Source organism: Felis catus, chromosome C1, assembly GCF_018350175.1.
Source record: "Felis catus isolate Fca126 chromosome C1, F.catus_Fca126_mat1.0, whole genome shotgun sequence".
NCBI classification, from domain to species: Eukaryota; Metazoa; Chordata; class Mammalia; order Carnivora; family Felidae; genus Felis; species Felis catus.
In genome coordinates, this window is record NC_058375.1 from 202,949,375 (window position 1) to 202,967,218 (window position 17,844).

General features: G+C 45.7%; 1 protein-coding gene across 9 annotated transcripts in view; it reads right to left on the reverse strand.

Moving 5' to 3' along the window:
• NHEJ1 (non-homologous end joining factor 1) overlaps positions 1–17,844 on the reverse strand; it is an 81,990-nt gene that overhangs the window by 4,204 nt on the left and 59,942 nt on the right. For 2 of the 9 annotated variants that reach the window (XM_045034502.1, XR_006583550.1), the window contains exon 6: positions 1,170–1,336. The exons of 4 other annotated variants lie outside the window; for them this stretch is intronic. In XM_045034502.1, coding sequence (XP_044890437.1) covers positions 1,170–1,336 — 167 coding nt within the window. Of the gene's footprint in view, positions 1–1,151; positions 1,337–5,594; positions 5,665–17,844 lie in introns of all 9 variants that reach the window. 3 more of the 9 variants (XM_045034501.1, XR_006583549.1, XR_002161767.3) reach the window with 2 other exon arrangements.

Sequence of the window (17,844 nt, forward strand, 5' to 3'; positions counted from 1 at the left end):
TTTTGGCTCAGGTCATGATCTCAAGGTTCGTGAGATCGAGCCCAGTCTCAGGCTCCCACGCTTGGAATTCTCTCTTTCCCTCTCTCTCTGTCCCTCACCCGCTCACATGTGTGCACGTGCTCTCTCTCTCTCTCTCAAAATAAATCTTTAAAAAAAGAAAAGAAAGATGGCCTCTCTTAAGGGTCCTCCACACACAGCTTGTTAGGCACGGTGCTGCCTGTACAAATGGGCTAGGCAGAATCTAGGCAGTCCCATGTCACCCCCTCCTGCCCTTTCTATGGAACTAAGCAGACTCATAAATTTTCTAGGGTGATTTTTAGCCAGCTCCTGCATTTAGTGTCAAAATGAAAGGCCACTAAAGCCAGTGCTGTGTGAACCTAAGTTCAAATACAGAATCTGTATCTTAAACCTCTTCCATCCTTCCCTGTCTCAGGGACATCTGGTCTCGGCAGCTGTTGTCAAAAGTCACCCCACCTGAGTATTCCCTGAAAAGTACTACAAAGAGAATATGGGTACATTTGCTGCATATTTACTATGTGCTAGATACTGTCAATGTATTAACCCATTTGCCTTGTTCACTGCTGTTTCCCTCGTACCTAGAACAACAATAACGACTTGTGAGTTGGGGCGCCTGAGCCGTGCAGTCAGTTAAGCTTCTGGCTCTTGATTTCAGCTCAGGGCATGATCTCACGGTCGTGGGATCAAGCCCCCGTGTCGGGCTCTGCACTGACAGCATGGAGGCCGCTTCGGATTCTCTCTCTCTCCCCTTCTCTCTCTGCCTATCCCCACGCTGGCATTCTCTCTCTTTCAAAATAAATCAATAAACATTAAAAACAAAATAACTATTTGTGAAGGAACGAACAGGGCAGGCACTAGTATGACCCCGTTTTCCCGAGGTGGTGCCTACTGGCAAGCAGTGGAGCAGGATTAGAACCCAGAGAGGTGGGTGTTAGGGCCCGTGCGTACAATGACTACCCTGCTTACTTCCCGAAACAGCAGAATTTTAGTCAAAAGGGCAACACAGCCTTTCCCAGGATCACAACGCTCTCTGGCCTCACATCACAGTTCACTTGCCTAAACTCCCATCCAGCTCAGGAACACACTCTCTCAGGGAACAAGGAAGGAATGAGCAGAGAAAATGGACGTTCTACCTGAAAAGCTGGCCCCACCTGGAACCCTCAGGGGGCTGAGGCCATCCCTCAATTCCATTCCAGCCATTCCCATCATCACTGACTCCGCAGGCATCATCCTCACGATATGCAAGGAGAAGGAGGTGGAGAGGCCCCGGCTTGGGAAGGAGGAACATTAGCTCCAGGCAGGACAATGGCGGGGCGAGCTAGGGCAGGCGGCAGAGATCAAAGGGAGAACATTGGGGTCAGGACTAAGAAAAGCAAATAGCAGTGCCCCCTGCCATAAGTACAAAGGAGCCAGGAGCAAGGTGTACCAGCCACAAAGCAGGTCACTGCCCAGAGTGGGGAGGGGAAGAAGAGACAGGTCAGTCTACTGTATAATGTGTTCATCCGATTAACCCAGAATCAGTGCTACGCAGCAAAAAGCTATTAAGATTCTCCCACGTGCCAGGCACTGCAGGACTGGGGCGAGGGGGAAAGACGTGTACCCTGCCCTCCTCAGAACAGGACTGAGCTAGTCTAAGATTTAAAATAAGAGTCCCTGCCTCAAAGAGTATATTCAGGTGCAAGGAACGGGCAGTGTAGGGTTTTTTTCCAAGTGTTGTGTTATCACAGAGTTATAAACAAAGAGTATTAAGAACCCAGAGAAGAAGAAAGAGGAGGAATTTGAGAGTCTCCCAAAAAGCCTGGGGTGGGGAGGGTGACACCTGGCTAGCCGTGCAAGGTTAGACTGTGAAGGTGGGGAGCTATGTGAGGCACAAAGGTGTGAAAAGACAAGACATGTTAATGTATCTCATGGGAAACAGGACCCGAAGGCGAAGTTCATACCCACCAGATTGCTAAGGGCTTCGTTTTTTGAATTAAGGGTATGCCCGTGGGAGTTTCCTTTTGTTTCACGAAGTGGCTTTCTCTACTACACCCGTGCTTGCCAAGGCTTGCTTCGCTCCAAACGAATACTGAATCAAGCGTGAGGGGTCAGAAGCATTCTCCAAGTCTGCCTCTGCAGGCTTGCGGCAACATTTAGCACCTCCTCACTAACTAACTGTTACACTGTGACTCTTCAGGAGTCCCACAGCGACACTTCTCTCCCATCTCCAGTTTGCTGGGACTTTGGCCCCTGCCATCTGGCCATATCAGAAGCTTTAGGAAAACCAAAGCCACAGATCCTCTAGCGCATTTTATTTCCCCTTCTTTTCCCTACGGCAGCTCATTTCAGTTCCCAGTGCCCAAACGCCCCTCTGTCGTGGAGCTGTGTCTGTAGCTCCCGTCACTATGAGTCCTCAAACTCACTCCCAGGGGTCCAGAAATTCCAAGGCTCCCTCTTACTCTCTGACCCCAGCGGGATCTGCTGGAGAGATCCCAATTGTCTCTTTCCATTAGAAATAAGACGTCGGACTGGGGTGGGGTGCCTGGGTGGCTCAGTCGGTTGGGCGTCCAACTTCAGCTCAGGTCGTGATCTCAAGGTTTGTGAGTTTGAGCCCCAAATCAGGCTCTGTGCTAACAGCTCAGAGCCTGGAGCCTGCTTTGGATTCTGTGTCTCCCTCTCTTTGTACCCCTCCCCAGCTTTCTCTCTCTCTCTCTCTCTCTCTCTCTCTCAAAAATAAATAAAACATTAAAAAAAAAAGAAATAAAAGGTCAGATTCCCAACCTCACTCCCCACCTCCCTACCCACCCTCACCCCGCCCCGATTCCATCCCTCCTTTCCTCTGAAGCTGCTTCAGAAAAGAAACTTCTAGAGTCCTGGGTAAAGAAAGGCTGGACCCTGACTGACAGTAGCTCACCCTAGTCAATAGGGGCCCACAGCCGAGGAGACTGGGCGTAGGGGACAAAGCAGAAAAGGGAACAGACCAGATGTCAGCCCTGAGCAGGTCTTTGGTGCCAGCACCAGGCCCAGAAGCCTGTGCAGCGCCCAGTCCCCAGGCCCCCACAGACTGTACTGTCACACAGCAGGGCAGAGCCCCCAAAGCATGATTTCCTAAGGGTAGGAGTTCCTCTCCTCCCTCACGCAACCTGGTAAACTCTGCTGGGATGTTCACAAACTTCCTCGCCTGGAGAAAGCAAGTCCCAGTTTAAGAAATCATGGTGATTTTCATCATTAGCTCCGCTTAGGGTTAAGGGCACATTGGAAAATTCTTCTAGGGTCCCACATTACCAAAGGGTTACCAAAATAGCAAAGAAGGAGAAAAACGGTTTAGGAAGATGACTCTAATAAGAAAGATTCTAACAAACAGAACTCCCCAGTGCTCCTCTCCACCTTCAATCCATTCACCCAACAAATATTTACTGACCATCTACGGTATTCAGGATGATTGAGATGCTGGGGATACAGCAGATCGAGCACAAGAGATAAGAAAAAAATCTCCTGCTCTCCTGAAGTCTACATGCTAGAGAGGGGGATCAACAACAAACATATAGCTAATTAAAACATACACTCTATCAGATGGTGACCACAGAGAAAAATAAATCAGCACAGGCGTTATGGGACTGGGGCAGGATTGTGCTGCAATTTTTATCAGAGGCCAAAGAAGGCCTCACTGAGAGGGTTAATATTTTTTAACAACCCAAACAGAAGTGAGAGAATGATCCACATGGCTCTCTGGGTCAAGGGACTAGATTCCCAGTTTGCCTGGGTCCAGTCCTCGCTTATGCCTGTTGCCGTTTATTAATAGAGGTCCCTTTCTCCCTGATTCAGTCCTAGTTTGCATGATAAATTAGACAGTCACCCTGTACCAGAGGACGAGCATGGCAGCTATGTGCCTGTGTGTTTGCGTATTTTTTTGAAATCGGCAGTTAATGTAGTTTATTAGCTTTTGCTCTGGAGGATGGGAAGCCATTAGAGTTTACAAAGGAGTGAAATGATCTTATTTACATTTTGAAAGCATCACTCTGAGTGTTGGAGGACCAGAGAAGAAGTAGGCAGATCTTCTAGAAGGCTGCTAGGATGACCAGGAGAGCCTGTGCCTGAGTGGTAGAGGGGAGGTGGCCACGAAGTGACCAGATTCTGGGTATGTCTGAGGGTATGGCCAACAGGATCTGCTGATGGAGTGGGTGTAGCACTCGTAAGGAGTCAAGGATCACCCCATTCCAGAACAGAAGGTGGATGTCACAGAGGGATGACCCAGAAACCGAAAATAAATCCCCAGACCAAAGGAAACCTGAAATGACCCCTAAGTCTGCAACACAGAGCCAGCTGTGGTAGCAAAAGGGTGAGACTAGAAGGAAAGGTGAATCCAATGCCCAGGGGAAGTATCACGGTATAAAAAGAGAAAGCCCGAAGTGGCTTCTCATTCAAAGAGGAAGCAGGAAGATTATCCAGGGATTAGAAAAATAAATTCTTAGAAGAAAAAAAGAGAAGTAGAAGCAAGCTTTAAGGTCTGGCTCGAGAGTCCAAAGACTTGGATTCGTACCTTAGGTCTGTTTGCTAGCAGGAACACTTAGGGCAAGTTATTATACTTAATCAATGTCTGATCTTGAGAGAGAGAGAGAAAGAGAGATGGAGGGATGGACAGATGGGTGGGATGGCGGGGTGACTAACAACAACTATAGTCATGGTTCATGGAAGGATTAAATGAGAGAGTAGAGTAAGGACCCAAGAAATGTCTGTCCCTTCCCTTTGCAAGGCACACTGAGACTTCTCTTGCCTGGAAAAGTCCAGTGCCAAGGAGGCTCAAGAAATGTCTTGATGCTCTAGTGCAGACAGAGAAACCAGGTCTGACTCAATTATTAACCCTTCCCCCCTGCTCTTCCAACAGTTCAGTGACAAGTCAAAGCCCAGAGCAGGGACACACTGTCATGGAGACCCTGGTTGGTAACCCTCAGGGAGTTCACTGCCCACCATTGCCACACTAGCCCACTCCTCAGACTCTGGTCAGGACCAAGGCCAGAAGGCTTCTGTACCAACAAGTCCTGGCTTTAAATCCTCACTTTGCCAGTCAGCGTCTATGTTCCTAACCTCTTTTGGCTCTGTTCCCTCACCAGAGAAGCGAGGATACCTAGTGACACCTGTTCATATGAGATTGCTAGAAGGGTCACACGCAATAATGTAAAGGTTGCCAGCTCGGTATATATTATGTCTCCCAATCTACCCCAAACTGCTCTGTTGCTTCTCAAAGATCTTCTTTGATCTCCCAAGTTCAGGACCTACCCGAGAGGTCAAGGTCTTGCTTTTCATCCTCCTCACCCTCTTTTTTTTCTGGTGGGGCAGGTGTGACGCTGGAGAGTAAAGCTACCCTCTCCAGAGGCACACAGAGCACAAGCAGCTTGCTCCCCAAAAAACTTCAGCAAAAGCATTCCAACTAGCCCAATTTGTCCAACGATGCTTCAGCCAGGAACCCTTTCCCACCACCCCTTCCTGCTCCCTAATGTGCCTGGTGCAAAAGGCTCTGCCACGCCATTTCCATTTTAAACCAACACATGCTCAATCAACAAAGGCTATTTGGAAAGTAGAAAAACATAAAACATGACCTGCAGATACATCATCCACAGTTGACAGACAAATGTATTTTGATGGGATTGATCTCTGTTTCTTCAGAGTCTGAGAGAAAAAAAAAAAAAAAAACGTTAATGGGACAGAAAAAAGAGAGAGATGGCATTGATATCCAGGTTTTGCAAATACAACCGCTGGCTCTCCCTCCTCCGCACTTCAGTTACTCCACAGCAGCTCACTTGGATGAGCAGTTTTGGAGCTTCAAGCAAGATCCAGCCTCTGTCTTGTCCCTCACAGAGCACCCCTGTGAGTTCTCTCAGTTCGCTGATTGCAAATCTTGCTGATTTGGGAGAGAACACAGTACCCTGAGCACACAAGGCACGCTGCCCTTGAAGACGGCATGTGAAGTCCAGACGGCTGAGGCCGCTCCTGTGTTTGGTCTGGGTTAGCTTTGTTTGGGTCTGGGCCCCACCGGGCCTACCCTGACCACTCTGCCCGCCGCTGCTGACCTCACCGTGCTCTCCCGGCAGCCTCTAGCTCCTGAGCACCCGCCCACTCAGCGCTGGGCTCTGCTAAGGAGAGAGCACAGACAGGTCTGGACTTAATCTTGTGTTTGGGGGAAAAAAAAAATCTTGCACTGGGGACCCTGCAAATCAAGTGCAGTCCATCTTGCCCCTCCCCACGTTAACGCGAGGTGGGAGAATGGCTGTGTGCACGCCTTCTTACATTCAGGCACGCAGGTACGCCGTCTAGTCAAATCAGTAAATCGCTTTGTGGCCTGCCCTTCTAATGGGATAATTTTGCTGCCTCTCTCTCTCTCTCAGGGTGCTGGAAATGCAATGGAGATAAGATACGCGCATAGTTCAAAACAGTTCGAGATAAAGTCCGGTCCTACTTGTATTATTCAAATTTTTCTGGTTCCACTTGAGGCCTAGTGAGCTCCCTGAACTGCACAGCTAGAAGAGACGGGAGATGGGAAGAGAGACTATAAAAGAGGTGTCCAAGTAGATGGCTTAACTAATATTAGTAAGATTAACATTTGGAGACACTTTTAATGGACTAGGTACTAGGCTAAGCATTTTAATGCATTATCTCAATTAATCTCCACAGTAACCCTATCAGCAAGGCACTAAAATCATTGTCATTTTATATATGAGAAAACAAGGGCCCAGAGAGGTTAAGTAACCTAACTAAGGCCACAGCTAGAAAGTGGTAGGGTGGGGAAGTAGAAGACCTGGGAAGCCGGACTCCAGAACGTACCCCTGAACCACTATGCTCTAATACCTCTTAGAGTCACCCCATGAGACACGCATGTCTCTCTTCTGCCCCCGCAACCCATTCCCCACAAGGAAGCTGGTCCCCATTCTGAGGTCCAGTACTAGAAGCTAGCCCTCACCTACTTCTTAACTCCCCAAATAGCCCAAGAGGCTGACAGAAGGAAAAGGCAGAAGGCCCTCCAGAGAAGGAAAGCCTTACTCAAGCCCTGGCATGTCCTCCGATGGTACTAGAAAATCAGAAACAGGAGTCTCTGGTACAGGGAGGCTCTAGACTCTAAATCTCCTTTTAAAATAAGTACAGCCCCTCAAAGTCATAGCAGGAAGGCCCCTCAGCTCTGCCCCAAAAGAAAAATAATGGTAAAGGGAGTGGAAGTGAAGGGGGGGGTGGGGGCCGCCGCTCTCATAAGAGCCCTTTGTGGTGGCTGCCTCTGAAAGGAGGTTTTGCTAGACAAGGTGGAACTTCTCAAGGTGACAAGCAAATGGTACAGCCTAAGCTGTGACCCTTTGCTCGCTCCAGAGCCACCCCTCCCCTTTGCAGGGCCAAGCCTAAACTGTCCCAAAGCCCCACCCAGCCCCAGCACAAACCGCGGCTTTCTAGTCTGGGGAGCGCCTCACAAGCGGCAAAGTGGCTGGGGGACCAAAGTGGTTTCCTGGGGGGGAGGAATCCTCGGAGCCCCTCAGAAACTTCAGCAGCAGCTCCCACTCCTTCTCCAAGAACAAGCAGCTCCTGTCAGCTCTGGCTCAGGGAGGGGACTCCGGCCAGCCTGTGCTGGGGAGACAACCAGTCTGAATGACCATCAAGCACCTCTCTCAAGTCCAGCCGCCTCACCATCCTTTCCCCAAATGGAGATGAAACAATGTGGTAAAAATCAGAAAGAAAAAGCGTCATATTTATTAACAACAAAAATCACAGCTATAAGGCAGGCACCTGGCTCTGAAAGCTCTGGATCCCTGCCCTGTGCCACGAGCAACTGTTCAGAAGTGCAGATTTCATTTTCTTTCTTGTTCCAGTGGAGAAGAGAGGACAGTCAGCTGGGTCTACAGGACACAGAGGTGATTTAGAGGACCCGCTAGTATTCTCTGTAGGACCTCTACCACTAAAGGGATTCTCTTTCACTCCAGATTACACGCCTGACAGCTGGGAACACAGCCCATGGCGGCTGTCACCTCATGGGCTCCCTGCCCCCCCACGCACCGCGCCTTCTGCCTGCTCCCTGTAGGGTAACACAGTATCCTGTCTACCCTGCAGAATCTTACTCTAGAGGGTGATGCACCGCCTCCCCATATACACATAAGTACACACACACACACACACACACACACACACACACTCATGAGAGGGGCCTGATCTTCATGACCTTAGGTAGGTAAAGATTTACTAGGACACAAATCACAAAGGAAAAGATTGATAAACTAGACTACACTAAAATTAGGAACTTCTGTTCACCAACAGATACCACCAAGAGCAAAACAGCAAGCTACAGAATGGGAGGAAATACCTGCAATACATACAAGCAATAACGGACTCATTTCTAGAATATATGAAGAATATATGGAAAACTCTTAAAAATCAATATGAAAAAGACAAATCACTCAAGAGAAAATTGACAAAAGGCTTGGTCAAATCTAAATGACCAACAATTGCATGAAAATGTACAAAACCCCATTAGTTATTAGGGAAGTTAAAACCACAATAGGGTGCCGCTACATACTTACCGTAATGGCTAATAGGGAAAGGGCAGATGATATGTGTTGACAAGGATGTGGCACAACCAGAACTCTCAGACGCTGCTTGTGCGAGTACAAACTGAGAGTCACTTTGGAAGACTGGCAACATCTACTAAATCTAAACATATGTGTAACTACGAAGAGACCATTCCAATTCTATGTATGTATCCAGTGCAAATGGATAAATTGCGGAATGATCTTACAATGAAATATTATCCAGAAATGAAAATTAACAAAGCACTGCTCTCCACAACACGGGTAAACTTCATAAACATTTTATTGCGTGAAAGAAGTCAGGCATAAAAGAGTATATATTATGTATATAGTTTCATGTATATGAAGTTCAAAACAGGCAAAAATAACCTATCGTATTAGAAGTCGGGACAGCGGCAACCCTTTAGAGATGGTATGCACTGAGTAGCACTGAAAGTCTCTGGTTCCTGATTTGGGTACTGATTATATGGCCATGTTCACTTTGTAATGATTCTTCAAGCTATCTGCTTATGATATGGACACTTTTCTGTATATATCTTACACTTCAATTTAAAACGTTTATTAATGAAAGATAAACCACCATGGAAAGCAATCTGGCAGTTGCTCAAAGAGTTAAATGGAGAGTCACTATATGCCCCAGCAATCGGGTTCCTAGGTCTGTACCAAAGAGAACTGAAAACATATGTTCATGCAAAAACTTTTACACGAATGTTCATAGCAGCATTATTCATAATAATCCCAAAATGGAAACAACACGAGTGTCGACCAACTGATGAATGGATAAACAAAATGCGCCATACCCATATAATGGCAAATTATTCTGCCATAAAAAGGAACAAAGTACTGATACTTGCTTCAGAAGATGGATCTTGAAAACATCAAGTCAAGTGAAAGAAGCCAGATGCAAAATACCCCATATTGTATAATTCCATTTGTGTAAAATATTCAGAATAGGCGAATCCACCTAGAGACAAAGTAGTTTAGCAATTTCCAGGAGCTGAGGGATGGGGGGGGGGGGGGAATAAAGAGTGACTGCGGATCAGCACAGAGTTTCTTTTTTTAGGGTGATAAAAAGGTTCTGGAATCACAATAGCAGCTATGGCTGTATGACCCTGTGAGCATGCTAAAAACCACTGAATCGCACACTTCTGGTAAATGTTAAAGTATACAAATTGTAACTCAATTTTTAAAAGGATTTTTTTTCAACGTTTATTTATTTTGGGGACAGAGAGAGACAGAGCATGAACGGGGGAGGGGCAGAGAGAGAGGGAGACACAGAATCGGAAACAGGCTCCAGGCTCTGAGCCATCAGCCCAGAGCCTGACGCGGGGCTCGAACTCCCGGACCGCGAGATCGCGACCTGGCTGAAGTCGGACGCTTAACCGACTGTGCCACCCAGGCGCCCCAAAAGGATTTTTAAAAAAGATAAAGTCTCTGCTCTCCCCCTCTCCTCTTGCCATTCTCCATTCTGTTTCCTCTTTTAGGAATAGACGCTTTGTGCTCGCTTCGGCAGCACCTATACTAAAATAGGAATAGACGCTTAGGCTCTCAACAGGCTTGGACAACTTTTAAAGGGCTTTAATACAGTCAGTGGAGCAGACTCCTGCCTAGTGACTGAGTGACCGGAGTTAGCACAGAACAGGGACAGAACACAGGATCCAGAGTCACACGCGCCCGACTCTGAAAATACGCCCCTCCCCATTTACATATCCATTTTATGATCTTAGCTAAGTGACTTAATCCCTTTGAGCCTCAATCTTCTCTCCATAAAATGAGAAAAATAATTCCTATCAATGAGGGTTGCCGAGAGGATTGTTAAATGAGATAATGTGTGAGACGTATTAATCACATTCCTTTGAGAGTTCCAAGCAACCTGTGTTCCTTGAAGGCAACCAGAAGAAGCACTTCAATCAGCTGAACAGTGTGGGCTTTGGAGTTGAAATGCTTACACTTGGATCCCCAATCCATCACTTTACCTTGCTAGTAACCCTTTGTTTCTCCAACTGTAACCCCAGGGATAATAATACTACCTGCGTTACAGAGTTATCGTGAGGATTAGATGAGATAATGCATGTGAAATGCTTGCTACGCCGCCTGGCACACAGAAAGCGCTCAATAAATATTATATTAACTGTTATTAGCAATTCAATCATTCAACGAAATGTTGAATATGCCACACAGTGTGCCATGTCCTAAGGATAAGATGGAGTTCACTGCCTTCAAGAAGCTCATATTTTGGTTGAGGAGTCAGACCCATAAACAAATAATTGTTCTTCGTGGCCAGCCACACACTAGAGCCTTTGATTCCCAGTCAATAACACCAGGTCTAAGGTATTATAAAACAAAGCTGGATATGTAAGGAACGGTGTGGGGTGGGGGCAGCGGCGAACACACTAACCATGAATCAACAGTAGACCCTCCTTTTTTTTTTCTATAAATAGCCTACAAGAATCTAGATAAATAGGCATGCAGACTTCCTCCTCGGCATTACTTCTAACTGGCTAGGGGTTTAACAGCATCTCTTATATATCTATCCCCTGCTGGCTTCAAAGCTGGTCCCTTCTCATCTTTTAGATCTCTGTTTAACTGTCACTTCTTCAGGCCCCTGGACCATATCATCTAAAGTATTTGTCCTTATAGAACTCTGTTCTTTTCCCTCCAAACAATTACAATAATTTTCAACTGTTTGTTTGTTTACTAATTTCCTACCTCCCCAACCAAGCTGTTAGTTCCTAGAATTCAGGTTCATTCTGCCAATGTTTACCAAGTGTCTACTATGTGCCAGGCTCTGAAGTATGTGCTGGGCATTCAGTTTGGGGGTACAGACATGACTACTTCGCTCATGGAGCCTACAACCTATATTCACTGAGTTTTGGGATGGAAGTTTTTCCCAATCCTGGCTGAGGATATTCTTTTGACTAGCTCAGTTAGATACAGGCCCTTGACTGCCAATCTTTCACTCAGTCCAAAGAACAAGAGGCTGGAACTCTGGGGACTTCTTAGTTCTTCCTTTTGTAGTCCTAGATTCCCATAACCCAGTAGAGTTTAAGTTAGGGCACACGGCACAACCTCAGAGCCATTTCTGCAAGTTCTTATTTAAAAAAGCTATTCAGGGGCGCCTGGGTGGCTCAGCCGGTTGAGTGTCCGACTTCGGCTCAGGTCATGATCTCACGGCTTGTGGGTCCAAGCCCCGCGTCGGGCTCTGTGCTGACAGCTCAGAGCCTGGAGCCTGGGTCCTGCTTCGGATTCTGTGTCTCCCTCTCTCTCTGCCCCTAACCCACTTGCATTCTGTCTCTGTCTCTCTCAAAAATAAACAAACATTAAAAAAAAATTTTAAAGCTATTCATATCAGTTTGCTAGGAGCAAAAACTGTTGGCATCAGGCAAAGGATGTACTGACTGGGATAGGAGATGGGATGGGAGGTGGGGGGAAGAGAGGCAAGGGTCACCCTAAGTCCTGCGGAGAAGGAATAACTAGACCTAGAGGTTCTGAGCCCTTAGCACCTTTCAAATTCAATGCCCTGAGATTTTCTGATGGCAGCTTCCCACAGTCTGAGCTTCTCTATCACTGAGCCTGACTTCATCCCAAAGTCTGCTTCCTGCTAAGGCCAGTCTGAGGTCCAGGGATGCTGAATTAGACTCTAGTAAATATATTCTGCTGCAAGTTTTCTGGGAATAGGTAAAGGGAACACCGTTTTCCAGGTCTGGGGACTGGGAGATAATAAAATTCAAAGGGTTACTGAAAAAGCTGCTTTAAATTCTTTATTAAATAAACAAGGGTATACACGCATGTGCGCGCACACGCACACATACACAGAATAAATCTTGCTTAATAGCAGGAGATAATTCCCGAAAGCAGGATCAAGGAAAAAAATCTCAAGCTACAGAAACAAATAAATTTAGTCACTTACTTGGCACCTTCTGTGAGCCAGATTATGCTAGGTCCAAAGAAATAAATGAATGATTATGGGTTCAGCAAAGTATGTTCAGTTCTATGATACAGGTCTGTGCCCAGTCTGCCTTGAGAGAACAGCAGGAAGCAGGCAGGATTTTTCACCCTTGTCAGGGCTTTCCAAACTCTGCCCTCAAACTCTCTGCTCTTAACCTACGCTGGAGACAAACGGAAGCAATGCCATGGGGTAGACCTGGAGGGTGGAGCTGGGGTAGATATATGTCCGTTAATTCAGAACAGCATACTGAATTGAAAATAGGGGAGAGATCTACAGGAACCAGCGAACTAATAGCCCCCAGCCCAAATCACTGTTGCCAGATTGATCAGAATTAGTGGCATGACTGAAGGAAGGCTAGCAAGGAAAAACAGTGCCATGTAGGGAATGAGATTTTGCAGCTAAATCTGTGTGATATTGTCACAGGAAAATGAGATTCTCTGGAAATCTCTGCACTCAAATTCCTAACTCAGCCCCAGGTTAGAAGAATGCATGTCCTCAGCATTAGCCTCCCTTGCTCATCAATTAGCTTAAGATGAGCAGATAGTAAGTATCATGTTGTTTTCCTGGCATAAAGACTGCATATCCTAGATGAATACACTGAGCACATCTATGACAGATTAAACATGGAAGCTATAATTTGGAGAAAATGCATGTGGAAAGAATGGCTCTTCCAGGATCCATGATCCTGGCTGGGGGAAGAAGAGAATTTTTTTTTTTTCACTCAGTATGAAAACTTTACTATTAATTCCAATTACAAACTGTGTTTTCTTGCCATACTAACATGATGCTACTACTTAGACGATCAGTAGATCTCTTTCTGGATTCATATTGATCTATCCACATTCTACTGGTTCCTTTGACAACCAACACTACATACTTTCTTTTCTTTTCTTTTTTTACAGATTGTATTTTTAAGTAATCTCTACACCTAACGGGAGGCTCGAACTCACAATCTAGAGATTAAGAGTTGCATACTCCACCAATGGAGCCAGCCAGGTACTCCAACAGCACACATTTCCTAGACAGATGATACAAGTAGGAAGAAAACTGTTCTCTATATCAAATACAAATGACTACAAAGTAAGTTAAGGTGGCCAGGTCACTTAAGCTCCCTTCTCTGGAGGTGTATTCTATTCACCCACATACCCCCATAAAAGGGCAAGATGAGGTGGTCAAATCTGTACTATGTGACCCAGATCTCCTGAACCCAGCTAATTAGACCAAGGGTGGACATCTGACCCAAGAGAACTCAATCCTTAGACCAATCAGATTCTCTCCATCCAATATGTGACCCAAAAGCCATAGAGCAGGCATTCTTTGCTTTTTTGTATGTGCCATGGACTCCTATGAAGTCTGGTGAAGGCTGAGGACTCTTCCAAATATGTACAAAAAAACATACAAGAGGGGTGTCTGGATGGCTCAGTCGGTTAAGCATCCAACTCTTGGTGTCAGCTCAGGTCATGATCTCCCAGTTTGTGAGTTTGAGCCCCACATCAGACTCTGTGCCGACAATGCAGAGCCTGCTTGGGATTCTTACTCTCTCCGCCCATCCCCTGTTCACAGTCTCTCTCTCTCTAAAAATAAATAAACATTTAAAGAAAATAAAAAACAAGACATATAAGATTACAAAGAAAACCAATTAATTAAAATGGTGTTTTTTTAAATATTTTTTAAAATGAGTAATACATTAATATGTATGCTTCTTTATTAATATATTAAACTACAAGATCTAGTCACGGGCCTAATAACTTGTCATTTCAAACAGCAGTGAATATAAACTATATTTATTGGTAAAATTTCATATATAAATTATTTCATATATAAAATGATATAAAAATATCTGTAATATCTATTGGTGACAAAAATTATAGGCACTGCTAATGCTGTAGTGGTTTCTGTTTATAAGAGAAAGAAATGCCAAATTTCAATTACAGGTTAATGAAGATAAGGTTGCAATTTTCCCCTCCACCCGATTCACGAATCCCTGAATTCTAAGCATGGATTTTCAAGGGAACCACGGACCCTTGGGTAAAAAAAAAACCCTGCTGTGGACTTTCACTGAACAACAGTGGATGCTCAGTTAGAACGGCCACGTAGAGTTAGTCCGAGTGAGCAACAAGTCAAACCAAAGCCACGTGCCAGTCAGTAGTTTGTGGGAGCAGAAGCAAACTGGCCAGGGGGCGGCATGAGGGATAAAAAGTGATTTGAGATCTCTGGGAAAGAAGCCACCTTTCCAGCCCCTGTGAGGCATGGTTAGTGCCCTGAAATTAGGTACCAAGAGATCTCTCTGTGCCTTTTCAGTATATTCCCTTTTCACTTAAGCTAATTGATGAAATTTTCTTCCTGACAATTAATTGCTGAGACAGTATTTAAACAAACAGGGGCACCTGGGTGGCTCAGTTGGTTAAGCATTTGACTCTTGATTTTGGCTCAGGTCATGATCTTGTGGCTTGCGAGTTTGAGCCCCGCATCAGGCTCTGAGCTGAGAGTGTGGAGCCTGCTTGGGATTCTCTCTCTCCTTCTCTCTCTGTCCCTCCCCTGCTTGTGCTCATGCTCTCTCTCTATAAATAAATAAACTTAAAAAGGAAAACAAATAAGCTTACTGAGAGTTGATAATACACTATGTATATTTGTGTATATTAATATTCCACTGGATTATGAATTCCTTAATAGTTGAGACTATGTACAATCTTAATTCTGTAAAACCTGTAGCTGCTGGTTTCTGTGAGCCTGCTGTAGAAGACACTAATAATGTCCAGTGGCTCAAGGGCTCAAAGGGAGGGGGAGAGCGGCCTGTTCTCTGTCTATGTGACCAACCCTGGCAGGCAAACCTGGGCAGTTTAGATATTTCACTTGTAGGAGCCAGACAAAATGAAGCAGGATGAAAAATCAATGAAGTCCTGGAACTATCTGGATCATTATAGATGTTTAGGTTTAGAGAGGGCAAGGGCAAGAGGGAGACATAAACAGCCAGAAGAAGAAACCAAAGCTGTCAGAGTTCTTCTTGGGAAATTCATCTTAAATAGATATTCCATTTTATTGGGGGCAGGGAGGGACTGAGAGGGATAAACTGTGTCCTGATCAGCCTTCCTGTTAACAAAAATAACACTGATGGTCAATGTCTAAACTCCCATTAGACGAATGTAGGTCTGGGGCCACTTCTGTGGAGAAGGGAACAGAATGACCCTCAGGCTTCCCCAGCTGCTTTGCCCACTGTTTTCAACCCACTGAGGGTAAACAGGAAAGAGGGACAGGGGATGGAGGGGAATGGGGCTGAAAATTACTGTTAATTGCTTTAAAATGCAGTGACTGGTGGGTACACGGTATTTGCTTTATTATCCTTTATGCCTTATGTACATCATATATTTTCCTTTATATGTACCACTATTTTATAGTGAAAATACTTTATTATTTTTTTTTTAATTTGAGAGAGTGCATGCACAAAAGCAGGGATGAGGGAAAGAGGGAGAGAGAAGGAGAATCTCAAGCAGGCTCCACGCTCAGCATGGAGCTCAATGTGGGGCTCAATCTCATGACCCTGGGATCACGACCTGAGCCAAAATCAAGAGTTGGATGCTCAGCTAACTATCTGAGCCACTCAGGTGCCCTATAGTGAAAATATTGTAAAAGACACAGTGAAAACCAGATCAAATCAAACATCAAAAACATGAAAAAGTGAAAATTATTTAACACAATATCTGCAGTAACTACCAAAGTCCAAGCATGGTGGTGAGTCCATTGAGGGACATGCTCTCCAGACCTGTGGCCAGTGCCTGGCCCCTCTGGTCTCTGAGTTTAAAGAAGGGCAAGGATTCCAAGGATTCTGAGATTCTAGAAATAAAAATTCTGGATACTTTCCAGAAAGACAAGAAGACTGGCAGGTTGTGGGTTAGGAAGCTGAAGTGCTTGAAGGTCAACTGCTAGGCCCCAGTTACCTGCTACTAGTTTAACTCAAAATACTCATTCACAACAGGGCACCAGCTAACCCCCTGGCTGGGGTGGCAGTGGAGGGACGTGACCTAAATGTGTCCAATGATGCTCTAAAATCCAGTGCCTACCTAGGTTAGAGCAGGGCCTAACGAGGCATCAAAGAGATAACAGAGGAGGATAGAGCAGAGACAGACGAAAGTGGGGGTTAAAAGATATGCATCAGTTAGACCTCAACTCAGAACAGGAGTGTGGTCATGATGAGGGTGGGTGGTGGGAGAAGGGGGCTGGAGAAAGAGAGAAGCGTGAATCTGCACAGGAGTCAAGACAGGTCTGATGAGGAAATTTTCCTAAATGGATGTGATCAGGCCTGAGGCTAAAAGCTGCTTTCTGAGGCTTCAGTCCCTCAGCCCAGGATTTCTACACTCCTTGTCCTCTCTCCTGGCTGCAGCCCAGGTACTCTAAGATCATTTCTAGGTATAGTACATCTCATGCTCTCTTGGATCTAGGTTTCACTGAGGAAGGATGCCCTGGTTACCTAATTTAGTGCTTCCTACTGATATACTCCCCACTTCCTTGCAGGAAGCCATAATCTTGTGGGTTTAAGATTCCCAGTGAGTTTGCTAAACCCCTAAACCCAGGCTCACTTAGGAGGCAAGAGCAGGCAGCCCTGACACCAGGCTGACCCTAGGGAACAGAAGAGCTACTCCAGGGTTCATCTCCAGGTGAGGGGATGAAGGAAGGACCAAACCTAGGCTCTGGTTACAGGGCATCTTGAACACCTGCTGACAATAAAACATTTTCTGTCAAGGCTTTGGCCCTCCAACCCACCAAAAGAGAGGAAGAGGGTGGGAGAGGAATCTTATTCTCTCTGATTCCCACCCCAAGGAATAACAGCTCCCACCCCAATGCCACCCTAAAAGCCACTAGCCAGAGCACAAGGGCACCTAAGGGAGAATCTAAAGGAAGGACTGACCAAGGGTCAAGAGACCGTATGGGTCCTTTCCTAATAAAGGGAAAGCAGATAGGAGACATGGGAGAAAGGCTAAGGAGACACTTGGCCAAGCCAGCTTTCCTCCATTCCCATTTGTATTATCTCTAACAAGCAAGGTAGCTTTTGGAAGATCTGTTGGGAGAATAAAGCAGAGAAGGGAAAGGAAGTAAAAGCCAACCATGATAAAAAGAGACCATGTAGCATGTAGACATCTAGCCCAAGAGGCCAGGTCTCCAGGTCTTGAGGAGCTTATCTTTCACCAAGAGTCCTAAGTGTTAAAGGAGCTCACCACCAGTGCTTAGCACGTGTTTCTATATCAGTACAATGCTTTACATCTGGTGGTCACTTAACAGCTGTCCCCTGCCCAGCTCTTTCCCCACATAATCAAAACCTTAGTTCATGCAGACCCTTAGCCTGTG